The sequence below is a fragment of the Chiroxiphia lanceolata genome, chromosome 11 (genome assembly GCF_009829145.1).
Source record: "Chiroxiphia lanceolata isolate bChiLan1 chromosome 11, bChiLan1.pri, whole genome shotgun sequence".
In the NCBI taxonomy this organism is placed as follows: Eukaryota; Metazoa; Chordata; class Aves; order Passeriformes; family Pipridae; genus Chiroxiphia; species Chiroxiphia lanceolata.
Window position 1 is genome coordinate 13897977 of NC_045647.1, and position 24139 is coordinate 13922115.

Consider the following 24139-nt stretch of genomic DNA (forward strand, 5'->3'; position numbering starts at 1 on the left):
GTTTGCATAAGCTCCAAAGGCAGTTGATTCTTCTGGTCTCACCTGCCTAAACTGAGAGAATTCAAAAAAGCTTCAGTTGTAAAGCCTTAAAAGTCAGAAATCTAACTCCTAGCAAATTCATTGCTGCAATGTTTTGTTTAAAAACAAAGCCTCAAAAAAAAGAAAAAATAGTTGTTTTGGAAAACTGAATAAAATTTCATTTATTCATTCCTCCTCTAGGGTCCACAGCAGGAATCATTTAAAAACATACTTACATTTAGATTATTGGCACTTGCTTTTGCAAATACACACATGCTGATGTCATGCTTGTATTTTTATTTTGTGTAAGCAGGTAGGGAAAAGTCTGTGAAATGAAATCTGTAATGAACTGATACAACAGAATATGAAATTACACCAACAATTTTCCTATTCTAGCAGGTTATAAATATTTTTCTGCTATCTGTAACTCATGGATGTTTTTTGCTTAAGAGTGCAGGTAGAGAAATCCAGTTCTTTTGAATAAACACCAGAGGAAACTCTCTCCAGCTACGTTTTATTATCTAGGAATTCATTTCACAGTCCACGAGAAGACACTGTCTGACAGCCATGCAGCATGTGTTTTCTTCATCTATGGTTTGCCTTCAGGTTCACTCCCAGCACTCAGGTGACCTGCACATCCCACTCCCTTTTTGTGAAATGAAGGCAAAACACACACACTTCCCTCAAGGAAACCATTTCACTTCTGGGTGTTATGTCAGCCTGGGAATTGTCCATCTCAGAACGCTGTTAACAGGAGAGATGCCTGGCTGTACTTAGATATTGCTCGTTTAAGGCCCTGATAAGGTTGACCCTTTGGAGTCCTCACCTCCCAGAGCAGAGAAGCCATTCAGAAAATTGAGAATATTTCAATTTCCAAATTATCAAGTTCATTATCCCGATGATGTAAAAGAACAGAGTTTCTTGCACAATTCCACACAGGATCTTCCCTGTCATGGAATGAGTAGCTTCTAAATAATCTATATCCTATGCAGTATAAAATAAATGAAAATTACTAATGCTTCCTAAAATTCAGCTTAAAGTTATTTGAATGCCTCTACTTTCAAAAGAATTAAGTGTTAGTGTATGGGAAAATAATTTTCTTTTCAAGCCCTGATGTGATACTAAAGCATTTTTGCAGGTTTTTCCCTCCTGAGCTTTTCAAGAACATTGTAACTAGAAGATTACTTTTTTTGGTTTGGTCATTTAATGCCATAAGAGCTATTCTTCAAAAGGTTTTAGAGCCAATATATTCTTCTGAGCACTCCCTAGTCCTTCAGCACTTAAGAACTTCAATATAAAATACCTGTGCTCCAAGCCACTCTACATTTAAAATGCATGTTTTACAAACTGGCTACATGTGGGGGAAAAGGGAAACAGGAAAACTTCAAAATTATATGTCCCATGTCACTAATTCCCAGTTTAGCCTCCTGGGTGTAACAGCTACCACAGAGGTTAGATTAAAAAACTGTAATTGCACTGAAATTTGTCTAAATATTGTTCAGTAAGGTACCCAGACAACATCCACATTTTTAATTAAAAAACAAACTACAAACAACAAAACCTCTAATCGATCTTTGTGTGCAACATACACTTTAAAGCATAAAGTAGTCTTCAACATTTGCAGGCTTGGTTCAACCAAAATAGCCAAAGGATAAAAAATTATTTTTTTTCAGCCAGGAAAAAGCAGTCAAGATGAGGAGAAAAGGTTTTGTCTTCACTGCTGCATTTCCTCTGTAATGTCACAGGGGAGAGTGGGCTGGAGCTGGAGACATGCAGGAGAGCAATCCATGGGAGCTGATGGAGGGGTATTGAACTCCTTCTCCATGTAAAACAAAACCTTCCATTTCAAACAAATATTGCAAATCCAATTTTTTGTCTCAACAGCATCAGCAAATTTTCTTAGGTGATTCCATTAAATACCTTCAATGCTGCCTATGGAAAACAGTTATTAAATCCCTGAGATTTCTTCCCTTAGTTTAATAAATTAGCTGCTATTCTGCAGTGCAGACCCTATGAAATAACAGATGGTTGAGAATGACAAAGTTATATTCTTGGCTGAGTGATAATTATCGTTAAATAAGTAATTTCCTTATGCATCAATTCCGTGGTAGAAGGTAATATTTCACTCTTTTAGTGGGTTGCTTTTGGGATAGAAGTACTGGGAAGTGTTCAACTGCTGCAGGGCTCAGGGCTGCTTAGTATCAGGCAAACATGAAGGAAAACAAATAACTCAGAATAGATCAGGATTGCTTGAGTTCATTTTGAGATCTCCACAGTTAAGCAAACAGACAGAAAGATTAGGAAAGCCTTCCTCAACAAATTACTTCTATGCACAGAATTACAAGACTACTTAGGCTCTAAGTAAAAAGAATAATTTCCTACTTAAAATAAGAGAGGAAAATGGATTAGACTGATTTATTTCAGGCAAGAGAGGAGCTGAACCTCCCTATAAGCCTGACAAAGAGATTTCAAATACATAATTATAGGAAAAAGTAATAAAAGCTAAAGGGATTTCCATTCTGTGAAATATCTCTAGACTATTGTACTATATAAAACAAGGTTACAAAAATATTTTAAGGTCTCCACTTCTTTTCCCACAGAATATGGTATAGACTAAGATTCTTTCTCATACATAAAAGATGTCTAACATTTTGAGAACATTTTGGCCTCCTATTTCTGATGGAATTATCTTAAATGAGGTTTAACTTGGCTTCAAAATAAGAAATCTAGGATATAGACTTGTAGCAGGGTTATTTTTCAATCTGCATTTCTTTTGTGTATTAAGCTTAGACTCCTTAAGGTGCTCTTCTTTCTGCCTACTAATATTAACTCTTATTATTATCTCTTAAAATATCTAACAACTAATTTTGAAATATTCCAGAATGCATTTGAATATTTTAAAAAAGTTGACTGCACTTCTTCTGTTTAAATCTGTTTCAGCTCAAAATCTCTGTCTTCAGTGTTCAGCTCAGGAAAAGAATGAGACACTGAATATTGCACCCCAATGCATAATACTGAGAAATAAACACCAGAGCTGTCAAGAAGAACATCTAGTACAGATTCACAGAAGACTCCCACCACCAGAGATGATAAAAAAATCCCTATAAAACATAGGTGTTATGTAGCATAATTAAAAAGAAAATGTGGATATTTTTTTCCCTTCAATCCCAAGAAGTCTTGGCTAACGAATTAGAGGTATTCCAAGAGGAACTCTCCTGCAATAATATAGTTACATAATAAGTAATATATTTATGCTCCAGTATCATGCAGCATAGCTGTACTCTCAGTGACAGTCACTCTTAAATCACATGCAGGATATATAAAAATATGAACAAGCACTTGTCAATTGTGCACTTCCCAGACTGCTTCTAATCCCAGGTTCAGTTCATTTGCACAGTAAAATGCAGTTTTCCCTTTCCAAACTTCACACTTCATTCAGTCTCCTTCTCAGTGATCTTTCCCCTTCTACCCCTACCTTCCTCTTCTCACCCCGACTCATTTTTTCAGTTCCTCTCTTCAAACAGAAGATCCTCAGAATTTTATTATAACAAGAAAAAAATATTAGTTTTCTTATCTGGAAAGTTTTTCTTATGATAAAGCATAATTCTTACCCCAGCAAAATAAGGTAGCCATTATGCATTTGGATAAGATACTACTTTTCAGAAACTGTCCTCTGCAATGTGTTGGTTTGTTGAGATGGCTTTTAATATATTTTATTATTTAACTCAGTGACAATTTCTAATGTTCTTACAACTTGTAGCTTATCTGACATGGAACCCTCTTGTCTAACCTCACAATGTGTCTATATTGCATATTTAGGTACCCTGAAATTATTTTAATATTTTAACTTTTTTTTTTAGTACTAAATCCTTTGAAATCCACATAAATGTGCACCTACCTTTTCCACCCGAGTTTGAATTACAGTGTCTCGTTAACATTTACAGATTGTAAAAAAAAGAGTCTTTTATTAACCTAGATACAACATAAAATAAAAAAAAAAGCTCAAAGTGCAAATTATCAAGTAGTTTTGATTCTATACAATAAGCAGGAAAAAATTTTGTATTATTACTTGTATCTTACATTTATTTTCTTGCCATCAAATAAGTGGAATGACTGCACATACACTGACATTTTTGAGTTCTATATAATTATCAGTTAGTTATGGGGACAGTTTGCACATGTCATAACATGTCATAAGATTTAGCAACACAAAGAATCCTTCCTTCATCAGAGGTATTGTGAGGCAGTATGTAAATGAATGAAATCTTCTTAAATGGGCAATGAAAAGTTGAAGTTCTGCCTCTTTTCTCATGGACTTCAAACCTGCTCTTTCGTTCCAGAAGGTTTTTAGAATTAGTGGTGGAAGCAGTTGCCTGGATGGAAAGTCCCAGAGAAGGCAAGGGCAACTGGAATTTCCTGGAGGCCAAGCTCAAGAAGAGAGGGAGGAGATACTGGGAATTTGATGCGAGGCCAAGCTGAAAGGGGAGCAGGATGATGATTGCTGGGAGGCCGGAGTTCATCCAAACTCAAACCACCAGGGAAAACTGAAGGGCTTGGTCTGCAGCCAAGCCCTGACAAACTGAACTGTGGAGGGCAGTCTGTGAACATCATCATAAACCAGACTCCCTGTGACTCCCTGACACATATCTTCCTTCTGGAGGACTAATGAAGTAGCAGCAGGAGCAGGAGGAAACACAGAAAGGATATAAATTGAGTGAAAACATTTAAAAAAAAAAAAAAAAAGATACTCTTGACTCAAAGTCCATTGCTTTTTTAGGAATCTTCACTGAGGAACTTGGAGGGAAACAGCTTACCTGTAAATTATCATTTAGACAGTTATACTGTGTTTCAGACTTCCTAAGATAGTAGTTGATGTGCTGCCAACAGTTACAAAGGGCTCCCACAGAAATCTACTCATTTACCCCGTGATAAACTTTGTGTACCAGCAGCACAGCTCAGGGGAGGTAGTTGAGAACCCATCTCTAACTTAAAAAGAAAAACAAACCCGACAAAACCCAGAACAAACAAAAATCCAAACAAAAACAACCAAAGAAACAACACACAAAGGAACCCGAAACTGAAAAACTCCCCTAAGCCTGGAGGAAGGCAACCACCAGATATGCAAAATTACACTGAGTGCACTTTGCTGGAAAGATATGTACTTTGTTCCTGAGAAATACAAGGAGTACATTGATAATATAAAGTAGGGTCTTAGATTGCCAAAACTGAAGAGGGTGAGGCAGGCACAGTTAAGCCCTGTCTGGTGTCTGGAGTATCCTCCCTGTGACTTCTAGAAAATAACTGGCACCTACTGACACCTGGCTCACTCCATTACACACACACATACAAAAAAAAAAAAAAAAAAAAGGATGAAAGATAGGCAGCATTTTTCTTAGCCTTGGGAAGCTTCAGCAGCTTGCAGAGGGAAGCAAGAGCCATTACAAAGGAAACTTTGCTGGTGGTAGAGCTTTTATGAATTCCTTTGAGCTTTCAACTTTCTTCCAGAATCTCTTTGCATGGCAAATACTCAGACAAATATATCCGAATTCTGATGGTATAGGAAGCATGTAAAGGCTGAAAACAAGCATGTGAAGACCACAGTAATGCTAAAATAATGAAGCAATGAGGGTATTTTTATAAATCCCTAACCATTTTTTAGTTTTATAGTGTTTCCTTGCTATTCAAGTACAGCCCATGACTGAAACGAAAAGTAGGAACAGTATATATTTGTAAGCACATTTATAAATCTTAAGGGACGATCCATGACTTGTCAAGTGCTCAAATAAAGCTTTACTTCTCACAACTGAGGTCGGAGTATAGAGTAGCAGAGCCAGTTTACCTTTCAATCTCAGCCAAAAGGCTGTGGTTTCAAGTTTGCAATTAAGGAACCCTAAGAGGCTCAAAGTTCAGACAAACATCCAGAAATTAGGATACTTATCTGAACTCTTAGAGACTGTGACCAGATTCTCTTAGGAGATGTTGGGCTTTCTGCTTCCACTTGTAACTATAATTCAACACATTCAAACCTTGATCATATTTTCTTTTCAGACCTCATTCTGGCGACTACCTAAGCATGTTGACAAAAAACCCTCTGTTTCTACACATCTCAGCATTGTGAGAAAGGGTGATTTCAGAAATGGGCAAAGCTTCTATTGCTATTTCCAAAGAGGTTTACCCCTCTCAAACTGAAATACTATCATAGCAGAATGGGTACAAGTTGTCCTACTGCCAGATGCAGAATATTTTGGATGAGACATTAAAGATAAATATTATGTCATCCACTGCAAAATGAACTTGGGAGGGAGTTCTCTGTCCATTTGTCCCCTATCAGATCAGTGCCCTCCCACTACAGACCAAGGGGCCAAGACAGGCAGACTGTGCTGCTCCCAATCTTAGCAGAGAGAGGGGACTTAGAGAATTCAACTCTTCCTGCAGAACACACTGACTGCCAACTGCTTGCCCTGTCCTGTTATCATTGGGGGTACTTGTACATATACAAGGTCTGTGAATATATGAAATCTCATCAGTCAAACCGGATTTATGACAGTGAATGAGAAAACACCAATATTCTATTTTATCACATCATTTGGAAATAAGTATTAGATCTCTCATTTACTGAGTTATAATAAAAACAGTGACATTCTTTACAAACTGTTTGCTATACTGTGATTAGAAAATTACTCTGAATTACTAAAAATATGAGTAATGTTATTTGAAGTCAAATAATACATCAAAAATACCTCATCATGAATACAAGTCTCCAGCCTTTCAACACCATATCTATTAGATGTTTTATAAGTCAAATATTTACCGTAATGTTCCAGAACAGTTCTCATGTTTTTATTTTTCTAAGATTGCTACTTTATTTAACCATCTTTTTGCTGTTTAACCACATGGTGGTAATGTATAGTCTTAGAAAAAGAGACACATGTTAAACTTTTCCATGAACAGTAGAATTGCAAGAGAAGCCTTTTTTAAAAAATTCTTGCATCAAAAATGCATTTTTGTTGAATATATGTGTAGAAAAGAACACAGCTGCCTATTTGCTCAACAAAAGTAGGAGCTAGTATTTGAGCTACAAACTAGTAGTATTCCTGGAACATCCTGAACTAGAGGTTTAAACCATGTCTGCAAAGGAAAGGAATCTTAGATTAATAACACTAAAAGATTCTCAAATGTACTGAAATATAAGCTTTCTTCTTTTTCATATTCTCATACTTCGTATATGTTAAATAAAAAGAAATACCACCATTCAAGATGTATTCAGTATATTACAGACAAACATCTCAGTTTGAAAGTCAGTCTCTAAAACTATGGATTAACATTACCCATAATCTGAACATTTCACATTTATTTAACTTTATTTCATGTGAACCATTTATTGCCACCATTTTGAAACCATCAAGATATGTTAACTATACCTCTCAGGAATAAAGTGTATTAAGGAAAATAACGTGTCTTTTGCTTTATCTAACCTGTAGAAGTTCAAGTATGTGAACTGGAAAACAGTTAATGTGCATCCAAGAGATCAAACATTCAGGGATAGAATGACACCTTTCTGTTTTACTTGTCTACTTACCATATTTCAGAAATAATCTTCAAAATTGCTAGGTAAGCCCACACACTCACCAGCAGGAATGGTTGCTTAGGTCTGATCTGGTGACTAAAAATAAGTGCTAAAAATAAGCTTATTTGTTTCATTACACTAAGATGAAACAATCTTCTTAAAGCCACAAAATACAAACGCCAATCTATTGACAAATTTATGGTCAAATATATAATTAATAAATATTTTCAATTGATACTCCAAGAAAATAACAAAGAAATAAGGCTTTTAAAAAATGTCAAGATTGATAAATGAAAAGGCACTGACAGACTTTTACTTTTTGTAATAAAATGACACCATTGCCAGAGATCTGTGTGCCAAGTTATGACCATAAATGAACTTCTCTGGGTGAGTTATTAACTTCTAGAAATAGTGTAAGTGCTGACATGACTTTCACAATGGAAGTACAAATGGACCCTACTTTCTTCACATAAACTATTATCCAGATGCTTCTACAAGTAGTATATTACAATTTATATACAGTTGATTAGTAGGATTGAGCTGTCAATACAGCCTTAAAGCATTCCTTAAAGGAACTGTAAATTAGTAATTTTTGAGAGAAATCAGTATCATGGATACCAGATATAATCCCCTTTAATCTAACAGCCTTGAAATAAATCAGGAAGGTTTCTGAAAGGTAATTGTCTGGTATTACATTAAACTAAGGATTTATCATACAAAATAGCTTCCATTTCTACTAAGTTTCCTAATAGCTGCAAATTCAGCTGGGACTTCTGCCTGGAAGGTGTTGAGCACTGCTAGTGCTCACTGAAGTCTGTGAGAGTTAAGGGATGTCCAGCATGCGATAAGAACACTTAGCACCTTCCAGAATGGAGCTCTGGAGAACACAAAAAGGCCTTAAATCTCCACTCAAAGAAAGGACTTTTGGCAGGAATTTTCAGAAATTATGTTCTTGTGTAAAGGAAAACCTATTATTGATTTACAAGTAAAGTTAACCTTCCAAAGGCCAGGTTTTTATAGCTGTTAAGGCATGTACCAAAGACCAGCTGATACTGATGGGCTTTCCAGAAACACTTCACACTGGATTTCTGAAGTCTCTATCATATTCCTGGGCATCAAAATAACATTGAAATACCACTTTCCAAAATGTAGGCATTTCCAAATGACAAAGGTTCTCTTGGAAGTGCTGCTGTAACACATTTATAAAGCATATTTAATTTTCTAATAGGTCAATTCAATCAATCCTTTATTTTTCTGCTATTTTACAAACACTCCTTTTCAGAATTAATAAGTCTTCTCAGCATGTCTATAAGGTAAGCAAAGATTATCTTCTCCCTTCTCTCACAGTACAGAGCTGATATGCCCTACCCTAAGGGAGAAGCCCTTCTCCCTTTCATTAAAATAAAAAGGAAATAAAAAAACCACACATTGGAGATGCAGCAAACTATAAACAACTCCAATAAAGTGGATTTATTTTAAATTCTGATCTTGATTTTTGTATAAAAAATGGTGCACTTGACCATAGAAGGAAAAAGAGAAGGGTCCCACACAAATTTCCCTGCTTTTACATGCAGTTAGAAAGAATCTATAAGGATGGAAGAATATGACTCTTGCATGTGTAGAGATACTTTTCTACTCTGTTGACTTCATAACTAAGACTCTCTTTTTCACTTAATTCAATCAGATTAGACTGTAGTACTGATTATGCTCATATCCAAAAATCAGCATTTTAACTGAGTTTCCATGGAAACACTATATTGTCCCTGTTTTCTTTTTAGACAATGCTATGCTTGTTTAACAAGTTTGCTGAGGACAACATGTTTTGTTTAAGTTACATTAACTGGAGCCAATACTTCCTAATTACATTACCAGAAGAAAAATTTACAGCAGTACTTTTACCATGGGAAACCCTCCATTGTTCAGCCCATCTTAATCTCTAAAAAACAGAGGAAATCGCAGCATCGCCACTGCTTAAAATGTGTTAACCGGTCTTATACATACAATTTTTTATAAAATGACAACATTGCTCTTGTCTTACAGTATTCATATGTAAGCAAATTATCCCATGGAATGTGGATTTCTGTGAAGCTTCCACCAGAGAACATCTGCCTCTGAAGACAGGGTGGTGTAGTGGCTGAAGCACTGAAGGCTTAGGGCTGTTCCTGGCTCTCCTGTTTCCCTGTTGTGCAACCACGAGCAAAGCCCCTTTAGTGTTCTGTGCTCCATTTCCCCAGCTGCCAAAAGGGAGGAAGGATACTTCACATCCTATGAAAAGTGATTTGAATTCTAGGAACAAACGCAATTATTAGCTAAATATTCTTGCAATTGGTGTTACAGATTAGGGTGCAATCTGAAAACAGTCATCCCAGCTTGGGGGAGAAAAATAGAGCAAGGTTTGACCTTTAAAACTGTAAAACAGAACTGGAAGTCATTTATCCAGAAGTTAAGGTCGCTCTTCCAGAAACACTGGATCTACTGCTTTATAAAAGGTTAGAAAATAATGTATGACCAGCTGGTGGCACCTGGTAGAGTAGATAATGTTTAGTTTTCAAGGAAAAGCCTGTACTATAATTGTATGAAATACAAATGTTCACTTAGGTGCCTGTGTTTGAACATAACATCTCCAAATCATCACTAACTACAAAGTACAGTGTTCTGTTCTTTCTTCTTTCTAATGAGTTTATAGAAAAGAAACTTGTAGCAGTAATTAACGAAAACCCATTTAAAATCTTACTGACACCAAAAAAAACCAAGGTGTGGAAATTATTATTTCACTAAACTGAGCACATGATGCATAACTTCAGCTTCTAAATGCAGTCAGCCTACTCCTCCCAACGAGCACTTTAAGAAACAGAGAAGTCAGTAGTACTGTTCTTTGAGCTCATCTATTCTAACTCTGCTGAAACGCAGAGATGGAGAGAAAATGGACATTGCCATTTTGAAAAAGGAAAAGGATAAAAAGTCTCAGCCAAAACATGAGTAACAAGCTCAGCCCTGCCCTTATGTTCCAAAATAACATACTGTAGAAGGAAATGAAAGCAAGTAAAGATGAAAATACGCCCTTTCCACCCAAGAAAGCTATAGCTTTATGGACAGAGGAAGCTCAAACAGGTTGGGAACTTTTGAGATCCACCATAAATTGAAGAGTATTAAAATAGAAATGCCTTTGAATAAAAAGGGACTGTATTAAATGATAACATGTATTACCTGTACAGTTCAGCATCAGCCAGTGGTGATACAGAAGTCAGATATAAACATGGAAGACAAAAAGATGAGATCAACACTTAAATGTTGTCTGAACTTTAGGGCTAATAATCTACTTTTATAGGGTACTTTTTCTTTATACTTGCCCACAGGCATTTCAACTGCCATTATAAATGTTATCCTTTCAACTAATTCATATGTTTGAATCACAAAGTTCATCCTTCAGCATCTTAAGGGACAGTGAAACAGAAACCACAGTTAAAAGCTTAGAGATAACTAGTTAGTACAAACAAAAACTAGGCATAGCTCAGTATTATGACTGTCAGGACTTCATAATTTATGCCAATCTTACTAAAACATTTTCCTTTTTGCTTAGCAGACAGCCTGTCAGCCATTTGCTACAATCCTCCTAACAGATGTATTAAAATGCAGTAAACAGTTTTCCTTTTCACAAACGGAAAGAAACGGAAAATATTATACACTGCACATACTTTATCAATTCTAATCAGTATTGAAAAAATATTCTATTAATGAGAAATCATAGAATGAGGACCTTTAGTGATTCTGAACATGAAAATAGGAAATCAAAACAGACATACAGAAGACCATACAGTCAAAACAGACAAGATGATACAGAAGAGGTAAAAAGAGTGTAAGAATAGTGAAAACATGATGTTTCTTAATTATTTAAATCTGTAGTGTCCTTTCTTTCCCATTAGGTTATCCCAGTCATGTCATTACTGCTGGTATAAGCTGCACACCTACATAAACAGGGTTTTATTAAAGCTACTTCTGATATTTCATAGCTACAGTTTGAGGGTTTGTTCTTTTTTCTTTTTTTCCCCCCTCTTTTTTTTTTTCTTTATTTAAATGCCTATTGTTTTAATCCTGTACACATTTCCTCCCAGGGTATCTGAAATCCTTAATCATGGTCTCAATATTTCTCTCCCACATTACACTTTTAGAATCAAGTTCCACGACTTTTAAGAGTTATGCTTACGTCAGAGGGATCAAGAGGTTTAAATTTCAGTACCTATTAAATGAATTTAATTATCCAACCAGTTCCATTTGGATACACTGTTACTGTTCTTTGCTAATCTAGACCAGATTTTCCAGTATTGTAATTCTCATTAATAAAATGCCCTCTGAAAGAGTATTTTCTTTTTTAAACAAAAAAGTCCTCTCAGTGGCCTGTTTCACAAATTCTAAACAGAAGTATCATTATCCTTTATACTAGCTGAGTTTCCCAAGGATTTATCATGTCTGTAAACAACAGAACTAGTTAAACTTGAGGGATGAGAAATCTATCTATATACCTGACTTACCCTGTTACTTCATTTAAAACATTCTCAGGAGAAAAAGGTGTTTTAAAAAACATCCTTGGTGTTTAAAACCTGCTGACAGGTTAAAAATTGGGGGGCAGGGGGGAGAGAAGGATAACAGCATGCCATGTGATCTCTGGTATGTTGTCATATTCAGATTTTTGGTGCCTGCTGCTGCAGCACTTAAGGCAGTAGGGGTGACAGAGAAATCCAGAGAGAACAAAGAGACTAGAAAATCAGCAAACTGTACTGCCCTGTGACATCTATCTGCTATTGAAATGCAGCAGCAAGTACAGGTATCTGGCTTGTTCCTGTTCACTGGAGATATATGGTAAAAGTTTCCAATATCCTTACTCCACTTGTGAAATGGTCCCATAAGCCACAAACACTGCCATTCCAGGCCCTGTTCATCCATCATGCTCAGAGGTCTGCTAGTTACAGCTGCCACATACCAGTACTGAAGAGGGTTACACACTGCTAACAGGCACACTATAATGTAGCTGGCAGATGGTCCATCGTACTTTACCTGCTGCAGGACAATTGAGATTCTTTCAGGAGTTACAGGCTTCAACCTTTTCTCTTAGCAAAAGATCATCGAATGGAAATATTCCATCAAAGCTCAAATTCAAAAGCTACTGAACACAGTGGTCCTGATCCAATGGAATACTTAAATTTCTACTGATGTTTAAATCCACGAAAATTATGTATTTAACATTTATCAGCTGCATAATTTTAATGTCGGGTTGTTTAGTACTCTGATGAAAGTGAAAAAAAAAAAAAACCTCCCATGGCTATTTCCAAAGTGTTGCAAGAGGTTTAATTATTTGATTTTTTTACTGCAGCAAATATATCAGCCCTGCTTCTGCAAGTTCTTGTGTTCAAGTGACTACTAAGGCAAAGAGAAAGAGTCCTTTTGAGCCCATAAATACAGAAGTTCCCAATATTTTACAGTGAGTAAGTTTTACTTAACCACTACAATTTGCTTTAAAAGCACAAAAGGAATCAATGAAGTACAAGTTCAATTTTGTAGCACAATTGGTGAGCAGCAGTTTAAGAAACAATTATTGTACTTTACAATCTTTCTTCATACACAATGAACACTTCAAAACCCTTTTACAGAAGTTGTTCAAAAAAATTTTTCCAATTCTTACAAGAACTGGCCTAGTAAATCAACCATTCAGAATGCACAGGAGATTTATATACTGGTCTTAAGTTTGAGTCCAGGGTGAGCTATGACCATGAATAGAAATTCTGATTAAATATAAAAATAAGGAAACAAAAACACTAAGTAAAAGCTTAAAAAGGAAACTTGTTTTTGGTGAAAAATAAATAAACTATCTAGAAAAACAGTGAATTATCTCAGTTTTAGCATGTTTAAGAGTGGACAAAAAGCATCTAAAATGCCAAGATAAAACAAAGTGTACATCTGTCCTTATTTTACATGTGGTTTTCTTGCTCCTATTTTACTTCTTTCACTTATGTTAGCTTGATGTCAAGTAATATTTTTTTCTATTTACAATAATAGCAAAATGAATTCATTAATTAACTATAATCATACTGGTGATACATTCTATCTATGGATGCTCAGCATGCATAACAGGTAGTAGACATTAGTCAGAAAATGACTGAAAATGGAATCTGCACCCCCTGCTGCTATTTGTGATGGAACAAATACTCTGCTGACACATAATCTGCCCCTTGCAGCAACTTCATCTAACTTGCAATTAAGGTAGAGAGGCCCAGCATCCCTATTCCCTGTGCTTCTCCTCATTCTGAAGGCCTTGCATCCACTCTGGTAATTTTTCTACCTATTAAAGCACACTGCAAGGCTGGTCTTTCAGCATTTTCCAAGCCCTTCTCACCCTCATATGGTTCTGCTCATTTAGTAATAGGAAAAAGAGTACAAGCAACTTCTAACTGCAGTATATTAGAATTGCAATATCACAACAAATTGCTGACTGATCTACCTACTGGATTGAAAGCCTTGCATCGCTGCAGTGAGAAAAACAAAAATGAAAAAAACTGCAGAAAAGGACCTAAACATTTGGTTTACAGGTTATGAACACAGACCTGGTTAGCAAAGACCTGGATATGAATACTAAAAGGATTTTCCAGTCCAAATCAGAACAGTGGTCTAGGGAAGAACAAAGTTCTGACCGAAATGGAGAAGGTGCTCAGAGCAGCAGCCCCGGTGGTACCAGGGGCACAGCAGCACACACCTCCCCAGTCTGCAGCTTGGGCAAGTGCCAGGCTGTCAGGCTGCCCAGCTACTCCTTTCCCCCACTGCAAGCTGCCACCTGGAATGCAGCATGTTCCAGTTCATCTAGTCCACTATTACATCTCACACATTGGCCTCTTCTAGAGGTGTCAGAGAAAGGTGTAAAAATTCCTATAAATAATAATTATGGAAAAAAACCCTGCCCACAGGGAAAGGTTTCTCTCCATAACTTGTGTCATTAGTGGTTGATTAAAGCCCTTAAGAGTGAAAGTTTATATCCCTTCTAAATTATTTTTTTTCCCCCATGAAGTAACTACAGCTCCAGATTATATATGAATCCTACTAATCTTCTGGCCCAAGGATAACTTCCAACAATGCATTTCATAGATTAATTACACACTGTATAAACAAGTACCAGATGTATCTAGGTAAGGCAAAACAAGCCACTGGAATAAAGAAAACTGGGCTCTTCCCCTCTACAAAATCACAATTGTTTGCCTGTTTTCTCATTTCTAGAGCTACACAATATTACTTCCCACCTGAAAGGAAAATGCAGACACAAAACTTTTTAGACATCATCGTGTCTCCTTATACCTGATAACCACATATCCTGATAGCCAAATTTGATGTCAATAAATTTTAGCTGCTATTACTCCCCTCTTATCCTATCTAAGCAATAAGATGTCTGAAGAAATCCACACACCCACCTCTTCTGGAAAATGTGGCCAGCTTTTTAAGGTATAAATCTTCCTTGAGTGAAATTTAGTTTGATCCATTGGCTTATACTTCTTCTGTGAAAGGCAGGCAGAACCAGGATCCAGGGCTTTCCTCTATGTTTTGTCAACTTTTGAAAAGCTAGTACCCTGCCAGGAAAAAGTTGAAAGGGTCCTGAGCTCTTAGAGTACAAGGACGGCCCTTGTAGAAATAAAAGCATGAGGGACTCATGGGTTTCTTCTGTCCTGTCATCTTTGTTTGCACAGCATTCTGACTCAGCTGGGAAAGGATAAGTTCTTTCTCCATGATACACTACTGTATTTTTTTAAGTGCCAGTTAAAGGGGAAGACTTTTAACAACAGAGGTATGGCTTGTTTCACTAACAAATATGAAATTTTTTTTGTCCTGAACCAAAGTGAAGATGAGTCTGCATTGCCTAAAGTTTTATTTAAGGTCTTCAGCAAGAGCTTGGATGTTTTACCAGTCTGAAGACATGTTAGTAAGGAGAAAGAACATGTTGTCTCCCTGAAAGTATCTCAGTTTTAATTCCTTCCCACTCCAAAGCTATACTATGCTATACTATTTTCCACTATAAGGAAAGTAAATCTAATAAAGAGTATGTATAGGAATTGTCTGCTGTGGTCTTGGGAACATTTTTTAATGTAATCATGTCTGCCTGGACTCGATATACAATGCAGTGGAATTCGAATCCTGTAGCTTTTAAATATTTGAAATATTTAAATTGTTTCCTTTCTGCTAGAGTTTAATTAACATAATGTTCTTCTGTAAAAGAGATGATTCTTACACATAGGACTCCCTTGAAGCAGATGGCAGTAATTGCTGCAACAAAGAGTTTGCTGGCAAAGCAAAGACAGAACTGCCCCCACCAGCCAACAGGGATCGGATATTAGTTCATCGCTGTGGCGCTCTGCAATGGGAAACATACCTTGCTACAACAAGGCACAAACTAATTTAAGAAGTTACAATAACACAGTTGCTGCACCACATCAGACAACTGAAAAGAATCCTGCTGGTGGTTCAAAAGGCCAGAAGTAGAGTACATTTCATGGTTATTCTGTTTCTGGCAAATCTCTACCTGTGACACAACTATAATTTTCACCACATCAGACTTCTCCGTCACAACCAAAGCATTATTGCTAATAAATGGGAATAGGACGTGGATTATAGGTTGGGGAAACTTCTGTTTACAAAACATGTGCATTCAGAGTTCTCAATACAAGGAAAAAATAGCCACATCTACATGAAAAGCAAATTGACAGATTTAATCATATGTTTCCAAATCTGAACCCAGCATGAAGATTTTTAAAAAAGTAATAACTTCTTATACCACGATTTTGAGTAAACAAAACAACCTCTGCATTATTGCTGGAACTGAACCTCCCACAGCGCTTAACTTTCAGTGACCTTGTCCTATGAAGAACTCTTTAATATGGCACGTGCTAAAAATAATACAATTTTATTTGCAAAGATTTACCTAAAATAGGAGAGGCAGTTAAGAGACGTTCTTTAAGCTCACTGTTAGATGAAATAAACTACTGTGGGAGCTCGTAAACCCACCTGGTCAGGAAACATTAGTTAAGATTGAAAATAACTTAAAAAATAAACCCTTTGAATTCATGAGTCAAATAAAATTTCATATACCAAAGGGAATTTAAAAGTATAAATTAGTCTTATCAGATCAGAAAAAAAGAACAGTACTTCCTGCAACATAATCAAAAGTCATGAAAAGAGATGTCACTGATACAAGGGATGAGTTATTCCAAGAGAGAGGGATGTCATCTCAAGCAACAAGTACCTGACCTAACTTTGTTATTTGAAAGAGTATTCATAGCTAGCAAGGCTACAACTTCTAAGGACATTGATATTTTATAACAGTCCTTTTTACATTTAGTTCTGTTTTTGCTAAAATGATTCACTGGTACTATTTAAGACAAGTCTGTTAATATGGTTGCTAGAAAAGCTTTTTGCATTAACCTGGCATTATTTAAAGTATGGTACAGCTGATCTTTAAGCATCTCTCCCTCTCTTTTTGTAAAGTTGTGGTTAATCAGTATGACTGTGATACCAGGTTATCTACATCTACAGTATTCCTCTGCACTGAATCTCGGCCTTTATCCTGTATCAGGATGATGTGTCATTCATCAAGAGTGTCAAGGATAGCATGGTCTGCCACTCACAGCAGTAATCCTGGGATCCTCAAGATGAACAATCATGTTTACTTTATAGAATGCCAGTTTTTCCATGTTCTCCTTCACTGCTCTTGGTCTCTTGACTGGTGTCAGAAACAATTCAGCAAAGCACAAAATAATAACAGTCACAGCTCTCCCTTGTGAACAAGGGTGCCAGAGAGCTAAACACAAACCTTTGGTAACCAAAAGGGAGCTGTGGAGAAGAGGGGGTTACTTTCTTCACAAGGATGCGTACTGACAGGACAAGAGGTGAGGGACACGAGCTGCTCCAAGGAAATCTCTAACTGGATGCAAGACAAAATTATTGATGCTGAAGACAAGTACACATTGGAGTAGGTTGCATAGAACTGGCCTTGTAAATATCCAAGTCACAGCTTGACAGGACCCTGGATAACCTCTGGTAAAGACCAGATCCGTTAAGCAGCAGTTTGGACCTTCTGATCTGACTTTTCTATAATTCCTTCCATAGCATTGCTTACAGCATATAAGTTTTGCCCTAGAAAGTAAGCTTTGTGTGACCTTTTCAAAAGGACCTAAAGCAGAATTTGTATCCAAGAAAGCTATGTTACATTTCAGAATAGGTCTGAAAGCTTTTGATTGAAAAACTTCCCTCTCCATAGGTCAGCTAACAGATGGAGTGACCATATGGCCTGGAAAGACTTAATTATATACCAGATCTCTCATTCCTTTCAACACCTTTGAGTTCCTTCATAGTCACAAGTCATTTATCCTTTCATTGCTGTAGATGGCATAGTATGAATGAGTTATACTGAAGAAATAACAGAGATGAGTCAAGGCACCACATGAACACACAAAGCACAAAATTTTAAGTATCATCTGCTACTTCTTTCCAATATCTTGGAAAACAAATTAATTTGTTCAATATTCTTGGTGACTATAGCAGTGTGTGTGCCATTTTTACAGAAGGAGCCACCAGTTCTGTATTCCCATGCAATAAAATCCTGTCAGCACAACTAATGGATGTCAGATGAATAAGCTTAAAAGAGCAAACAAGGGCACTGTCAAAACTATGTCATCAATCCACAGGTCTATTCGTAGTGATATTATACACTCCAGTGCCTCCAGTTACAGCCCAGGATAATCAGAATCCATATTCAGAGTCATCTGATCTTGCAAAAATTGACACAGCATAGCTAATAATCCACCAGAATTCAGAAAGCATACTGGATATTAGAAGGCAGCTTTATTTTTGTGCTTTGCATTTGATGCAGATTAAATAAATTGAAAAGGCAAGGCTATCAGGTCATTATTTGTATGTTACAGCTGTCCAGTTAGAGTTGGGCAGACACTCTTTGCATGGCTTGTTGACTGATTAAGGCAGAGTAAGTCTCTGAGAATCATAAAAGCCGGGGCAGGGGCGGATGGGGTGGAAGACTGTGATAATGAAAAAATTAAGGGCTGATGGAGTAACTGACTAAAACTAATTGCACTTCTACACAAGCCAGAGATATCACCTAAAAAAACCCACGGAAAGGAAACTGGATGAGCACGTGACAGATTTGAAGTGGGAATCAGGACAGCGTTTGTTACTGTTCTACATCAGAAATCTGGACTGAATCCTCTGCCAGGAGAAGAGCAAGCAAAGCAGAATGAAAGGTGAGATACTGAAGCATTCAGAGTAATAATGTAATTTTTCTCTTCTCTAAGCATTTCATTGCTAAGTAAGTGTTTATTTTAACTCTACATTGGACCCTGTGTCTGCTTCCAAAGCCAACTGTTGCAGAACAGTGTAATGAACTGAAAGCATTGCTTACCTTGCTTGCAGGAATGCTGAATTCTTTCAAGTGAATTCCACAATGAAGAATTCAGTATTGCAGAAGATCATGTATAATTTTAATGTAAATACAATTTCGAGTGAAAATTAGTGACTAGTTTGTGCCTTAAACTGTAGTGTCAAAACAAAACATTCATTTATACATTTATCATGTTTCATACTATAATAATACACTGTTATTCCAATAATATGATATTCCCTGATAGTAATTAAGGTTTTATCTCTCTGAGTCAATAAGCAGTAAGTCCATTAATTTCCAGAGGTTTCAACTGGCAACAAACTAAAATGTTTTGCATTTTGAAATAATAAATAGTAAAAACTATTTGAGGAATCTCAAAAACAATGATACAAAAAGATTTATCATTCTGGCTTTCTCTAGTCAAATAAAATCTAATTATTCAACGCCATTTGATTCTTGTTTTAAAAAAAAAATGCTCTGTATATGAACATAGCTGTAAGTGGCACCTTGTTTTCAAAGTTAAGATCATTAGGAAGATATAAAAGGTAAAAACTATTATTTTTTTCAGTTAAAACTACCTGAACATCAGAGAGCAGCAGATAATTATAAATACTAAATACTATGAAGTACTCCTGTCAACTAATTTATCTTTTTAAAAGCTTGTTGACAAATGTCTGTTGATTGTTTAGAAACATGTATCTATAGGAAATACAGCTGGTATTCAGATAAGGAACTTTAAGCAAAAAGCATAAACATAGATATTTTAAAGAACAAACTTACAGAACACGGATTGCTGAAAAAGTACTGTTAATTGGTTTTATAGCAATGCCTTTGAAGCTTGTTATTTTTTTGATGTTACATTAACTTAATTCTTTTAGGCAGTAAGATTAGTAAAACCAAAGAAAAATACAAGTTCTACTTGTAATTCTTCTGACACAAGATGCCTTAAATTTGTTACTACCACAGAGAGACATTCCAGTTCAATAATTTTAGAAACTGTAACATTCCCTTCAAACATCAGCGCTCTACTGATGGCAAATACTCCTGAAAACCATTTGTACTTAAGATAAAGCCATTGCTTCATTTTAAGACTATGGGAGCACTAACTTCATTCTGCATTATAAAAGTACTTCAATACTATTGCAATTTACTCGTGTATTGTCAAAGAAACACACCCTCTTTAATGTTTATTATGAAACTGTATATCTTCTGGTCATGTTTATGACCTGTATATTGCCAAAAGACAAACATTTTAAACTCATGTTAAATCTTTCACATTTGATACAGGCAACTGGCTTTTCGTTTTGAGTGTCATCTTGTTAACACATGCAGCTCATGGATGCCCTGACAAATGCCTGTGCCATACAGCTTCGAAGACTGCAGACTGCAAGAATAGAGGATTTACTGAAATCCCTCCTCGTTTACCTCCTGAAATTCAGATACTACAGCTGCAGAATAACCGTATCTGGAGAATCAACCAAAATGCATTCACTGGAACGCCGCTACTCAAAATCTTAGACTTGTCTAATAATTCTCTCTCGAGTGTGGCACCTGGTGCTTTCCAGAAATTACGGTACCTGCAGGTTCTGAACCTAACCAGAAATTTGATTCATTATATAGAAAACAAGACTTTCAGTTTCCTCCCACACCTAAAAGAACTGGACTTGTCGTCCAACAGCATCATACGTTTGCCCGAGACTTTTGGAAACAGCACAGGGAATATAACACTGCTCTCTTTGAAGCATAACAAACTTCAGAAAATGGAAAGAGTTCTGCTGGAGTCACTTCCAAATCTGAAAGTGGTTCTCTTCAAAGACAATCCCTGGCAATGTAATTGTAATGTCTTTGGCCTGAAACTGTGGCTGGAGAGCTTTCTATACAGAGGTAAGGAATTTTTCTCACTACATACAGTGCACATGAGAACATTTAACCAGCATCTATTTGATCTTCAGTACCAATTTACCCCACACCTTAAATCACTCCCTCAAATAAACACACTAAAATATATCCTTATGCATGGGTCAGAATATAAGTGCTTTCATAAATACAGGTGGCAAACTAGAATCAGGGCAGAACTTCATATTAGCACACAGAGAAAGAGAGAAAGTACACCCACCCAACCATTCAGTGTGTACAGATATGTTCTGCAAAGGTGCAGTGTGTGCATGCATTTAGATCCATATCTTTACGTATAACAAATATACTCATGCACATACATTTGCTTTAGTTCTACCAATATATTTTTGCTAGAAACTCACCTACTGTTTAAAAGCTTTTTAGTTGTTACATAATGGTAAACATCAAGACAGATATCAGTGCCAATTAAACTCTGGAGAACTCAGGATTCTAGTTCCTCTATCAATTATCACTTAGTAGTTCTATAATATTGTAAGAATACCTAGTGTTGCTTCTTAATTTTTTGCTAACTAGAAGAGTTACTAAATTCATTGGCAATTTCCTGACAGAAATGTGTAATTGCATCACATAGGGAAAAGTGAATTTTATAAATAGAAGTAGTCATATTTTGCTCGCACCTGCTTTTAAATATATTCATGAGTTATGCTGTAAAAAAGATAATATGATTTAATTCTAAAGGAATTAAGTATTAAAAGAAAGTAATTTATTTGTTCCAGGAGGTATGTTCAGACTGAGAATTCAGAACAGCAGGGTAATTTTCATTTTTCTAAATGAGGCTTTGAGGCTTGCATGTGACCAAACTGCTGATTACCTGTCTGTATATGGAAGTGACATGGAGCAGGTTGCAACACTGCATATATGAAAGTGGTCCATGTGGCCTGTGACTGAATGGAATACCATTTTCAGGGATCAGAACTCTACGGGCCAACTGGAAAACTGTACTGGCTATGCATTGACAAAATTAATACTGGAGTAATCTCTGGATGAGGTAAATTCACTGCCATAAACAACCTTCCAGAAAAGAGAAAAGGCTAAACTCCTCTAAGTGTTAAAATCTTAATGTTTTTGATTGGTAAAATATTACATTATCGCAGGGATTTATTTTTATTATGCTGGAACTATTCCCTACAAAAGAATTCAGCAGGGGTTGACTTCTCTGGGCAGAAGAATGTAATGATCCAAGATAAACATATCAGATTATCTTAATTACTCTGCAAGCAGCATAAATATTGTAACTCATTTCAACAACCAATGTTGTTTGGAAATTCAGTGATGCCCTTCCATCTTCCTGAACACTGACAGATTAATTAAATTCAGTGATATGGAACTTACAAATTTGTTTTAGCAACAAGTGTTAAAGGAAGCCCAGTTTTAAAGACTCGCAGTTGCAGGATTTGGACTATTTATCTATATCCACATTCCAAGGAGCATGTTGGAGGTATCTGGAACCATGTTTTGGTTTGGCTATTAAAGGCCAAGAGACCTGCTATGCTCAGATCTGCCTTGGAATATCACCAATATTCGTGGAGCGGTGTCCAGATTTTAGTTTGGGTCCATCTGTGTTCTCTACTTTCTCAAAGTCTTTTCAGGATGAAAATTTCTATGCCTGGCTTTAGCTGGAAGGTGCATTGTTTGGATAGAGAAGAGAAAGAAAATTCAGTTAATTTGATTAGTTAATTTTAAAAAATATGCAAACATTGGTTTTGGCTTTGTGGACTCCTTGACCCACTACACTTCTAAAGCCATGTGTACTGACCAATTAGGGACCTGAGACCCACGCCCCACATGCTGAGGAACAACTGTGTGATTGATCAGGACTGTGGCTTCCTACTTCACTGCCCATTATACTAAAAACATCCTCTGGGAGAGAGTGGAAGCTGGCTCTAAGCAATCATGAAATTCAACATTTGAGCAGGGTAATAGATTGATTAATCTTAACTCATTATATCTCTGTACATTTTCTTACCACGAGCCTTGCTTCAAAAAATTTCTCATGTATCCATACAACCTACTGAACTTTCTCTTTGCCTTGTTATGGTTAGCATATGATGTCAGAACAATGACTACTTCAATCAAGTGGGAAATAATTTCTAAATATATTGTTTCCATTTCTCTCTATAAAAATGGCAATGGCATGAATTTCAATGAGCCGAATATGCTGTTAACAATACCTCTTTGTTTACTTCTATGACTTAGTTCTTAATTTTCTACCACTATTGTTTTTTTTTTCACTTCTACATCCATAAAATCACAGGTAACTCAATTCCTGATGAACTGCTTCTTGAAAATATTCTCTTATATGAGTGTTAAAGTGTAATGATATCACCATTGACCAAACTGAAAAATGCTGAGGAACAACTGTGTGATTGACCAGGACTGTGGCTTCCTACTTCACTGCCCATTATACTAAAAACATCCTCTGGGAGAGAGTGGAAGCTGGCTCTAAGCAATCATGAAACTTAACATTTGAGCAGGGTAATAGGTCTTTAAAATATAGTTATAAACCTTTAAAAGTACAAAATCGAAGCTGACGATAAATTTACCTCGAGTTTCTGTTATTTTCACATTAAGATAACTTAGAAACCATCAAATCTTAGTATCATAATTAATTCAATTTGGGGTTTCTTTTTTTTTTTTTTTCTCCAGGAGGAATAAGCGACGGCATCGTCTGCGCGGCGCCGGGCATTCGGAAGGGAAAGGACCTCCTCAAGGTCCCCTACGAGCTGTTCGGGGCGTGCCCCCTGAGGACGGCCCACGCCCACCTGGCCAGCACTCACCACCACAGCTGGGAGCACCGGGGCTCCCCGAAGCACGGCCCCCACGGCGAGCACGGCGACAGCGGCCGCGCCAGCTGCGAGCCCAAACCCAAGGCCAGGCCGGTGAGCCTGCGCCACGCCATCGCCACCGTCGTCATCACCGGGGTCGTCTGCGGGATCGTGTGTCTAATGATGCTGGCAGCTGCTGTTTATGGTTGTGCTTATGCTGCAATTACCGCTAAATACCACAAAGAACATTTGGCCCCCGTCAGACAGCACGGGACTCCAGAGGAAAAAGAGCCGTTCGATAGTTCCTTGGCTTGAGTTACTTCTGCCTTTGGTTTCTTGAAAATAAAGCCCTCGCTTCAGCTAAAAGGCCTGGAGTCTAAACAGGATTGATTTAATAGTAATTACTGGGGTTTATTCATTTTTTTTCCCCCATATTTTTTTATAAGGTAA

At 36.7% G+C, this 24139-nt stretch overlaps 2 protein-coding genes across 6 annotated transcripts in view; one reads left to right on the forward strand and one right to left on the reverse strand.

Annotated features, from left to right (window-relative positions):
• CACNA2D3 (calcium voltage-gated channel auxiliary subunit alpha2delta 3) overlaps window positions 1-24139 on the reverse strand; it is a 407374-nt gene that overhangs the window by 43581 nt on the left and 339654 nt on the right. The window lies entirely within an intron of this gene.
• Window positions 14170-24004, forward strand: LRTM1 (leucine rich repeats and transmembrane domains 1). Its single transcript, XM_032698817.1, has 3 exons — window positions 14170-14305; window positions 20295-20891; window positions 23571-24004. The coding sequence occupies exons 1-3, from the start codon at window positions 14170-14172 to the stop codon at window positions 24002-24004; spliced, it is 1167 nt and encodes a 388-aa protein (XP_032554708.1).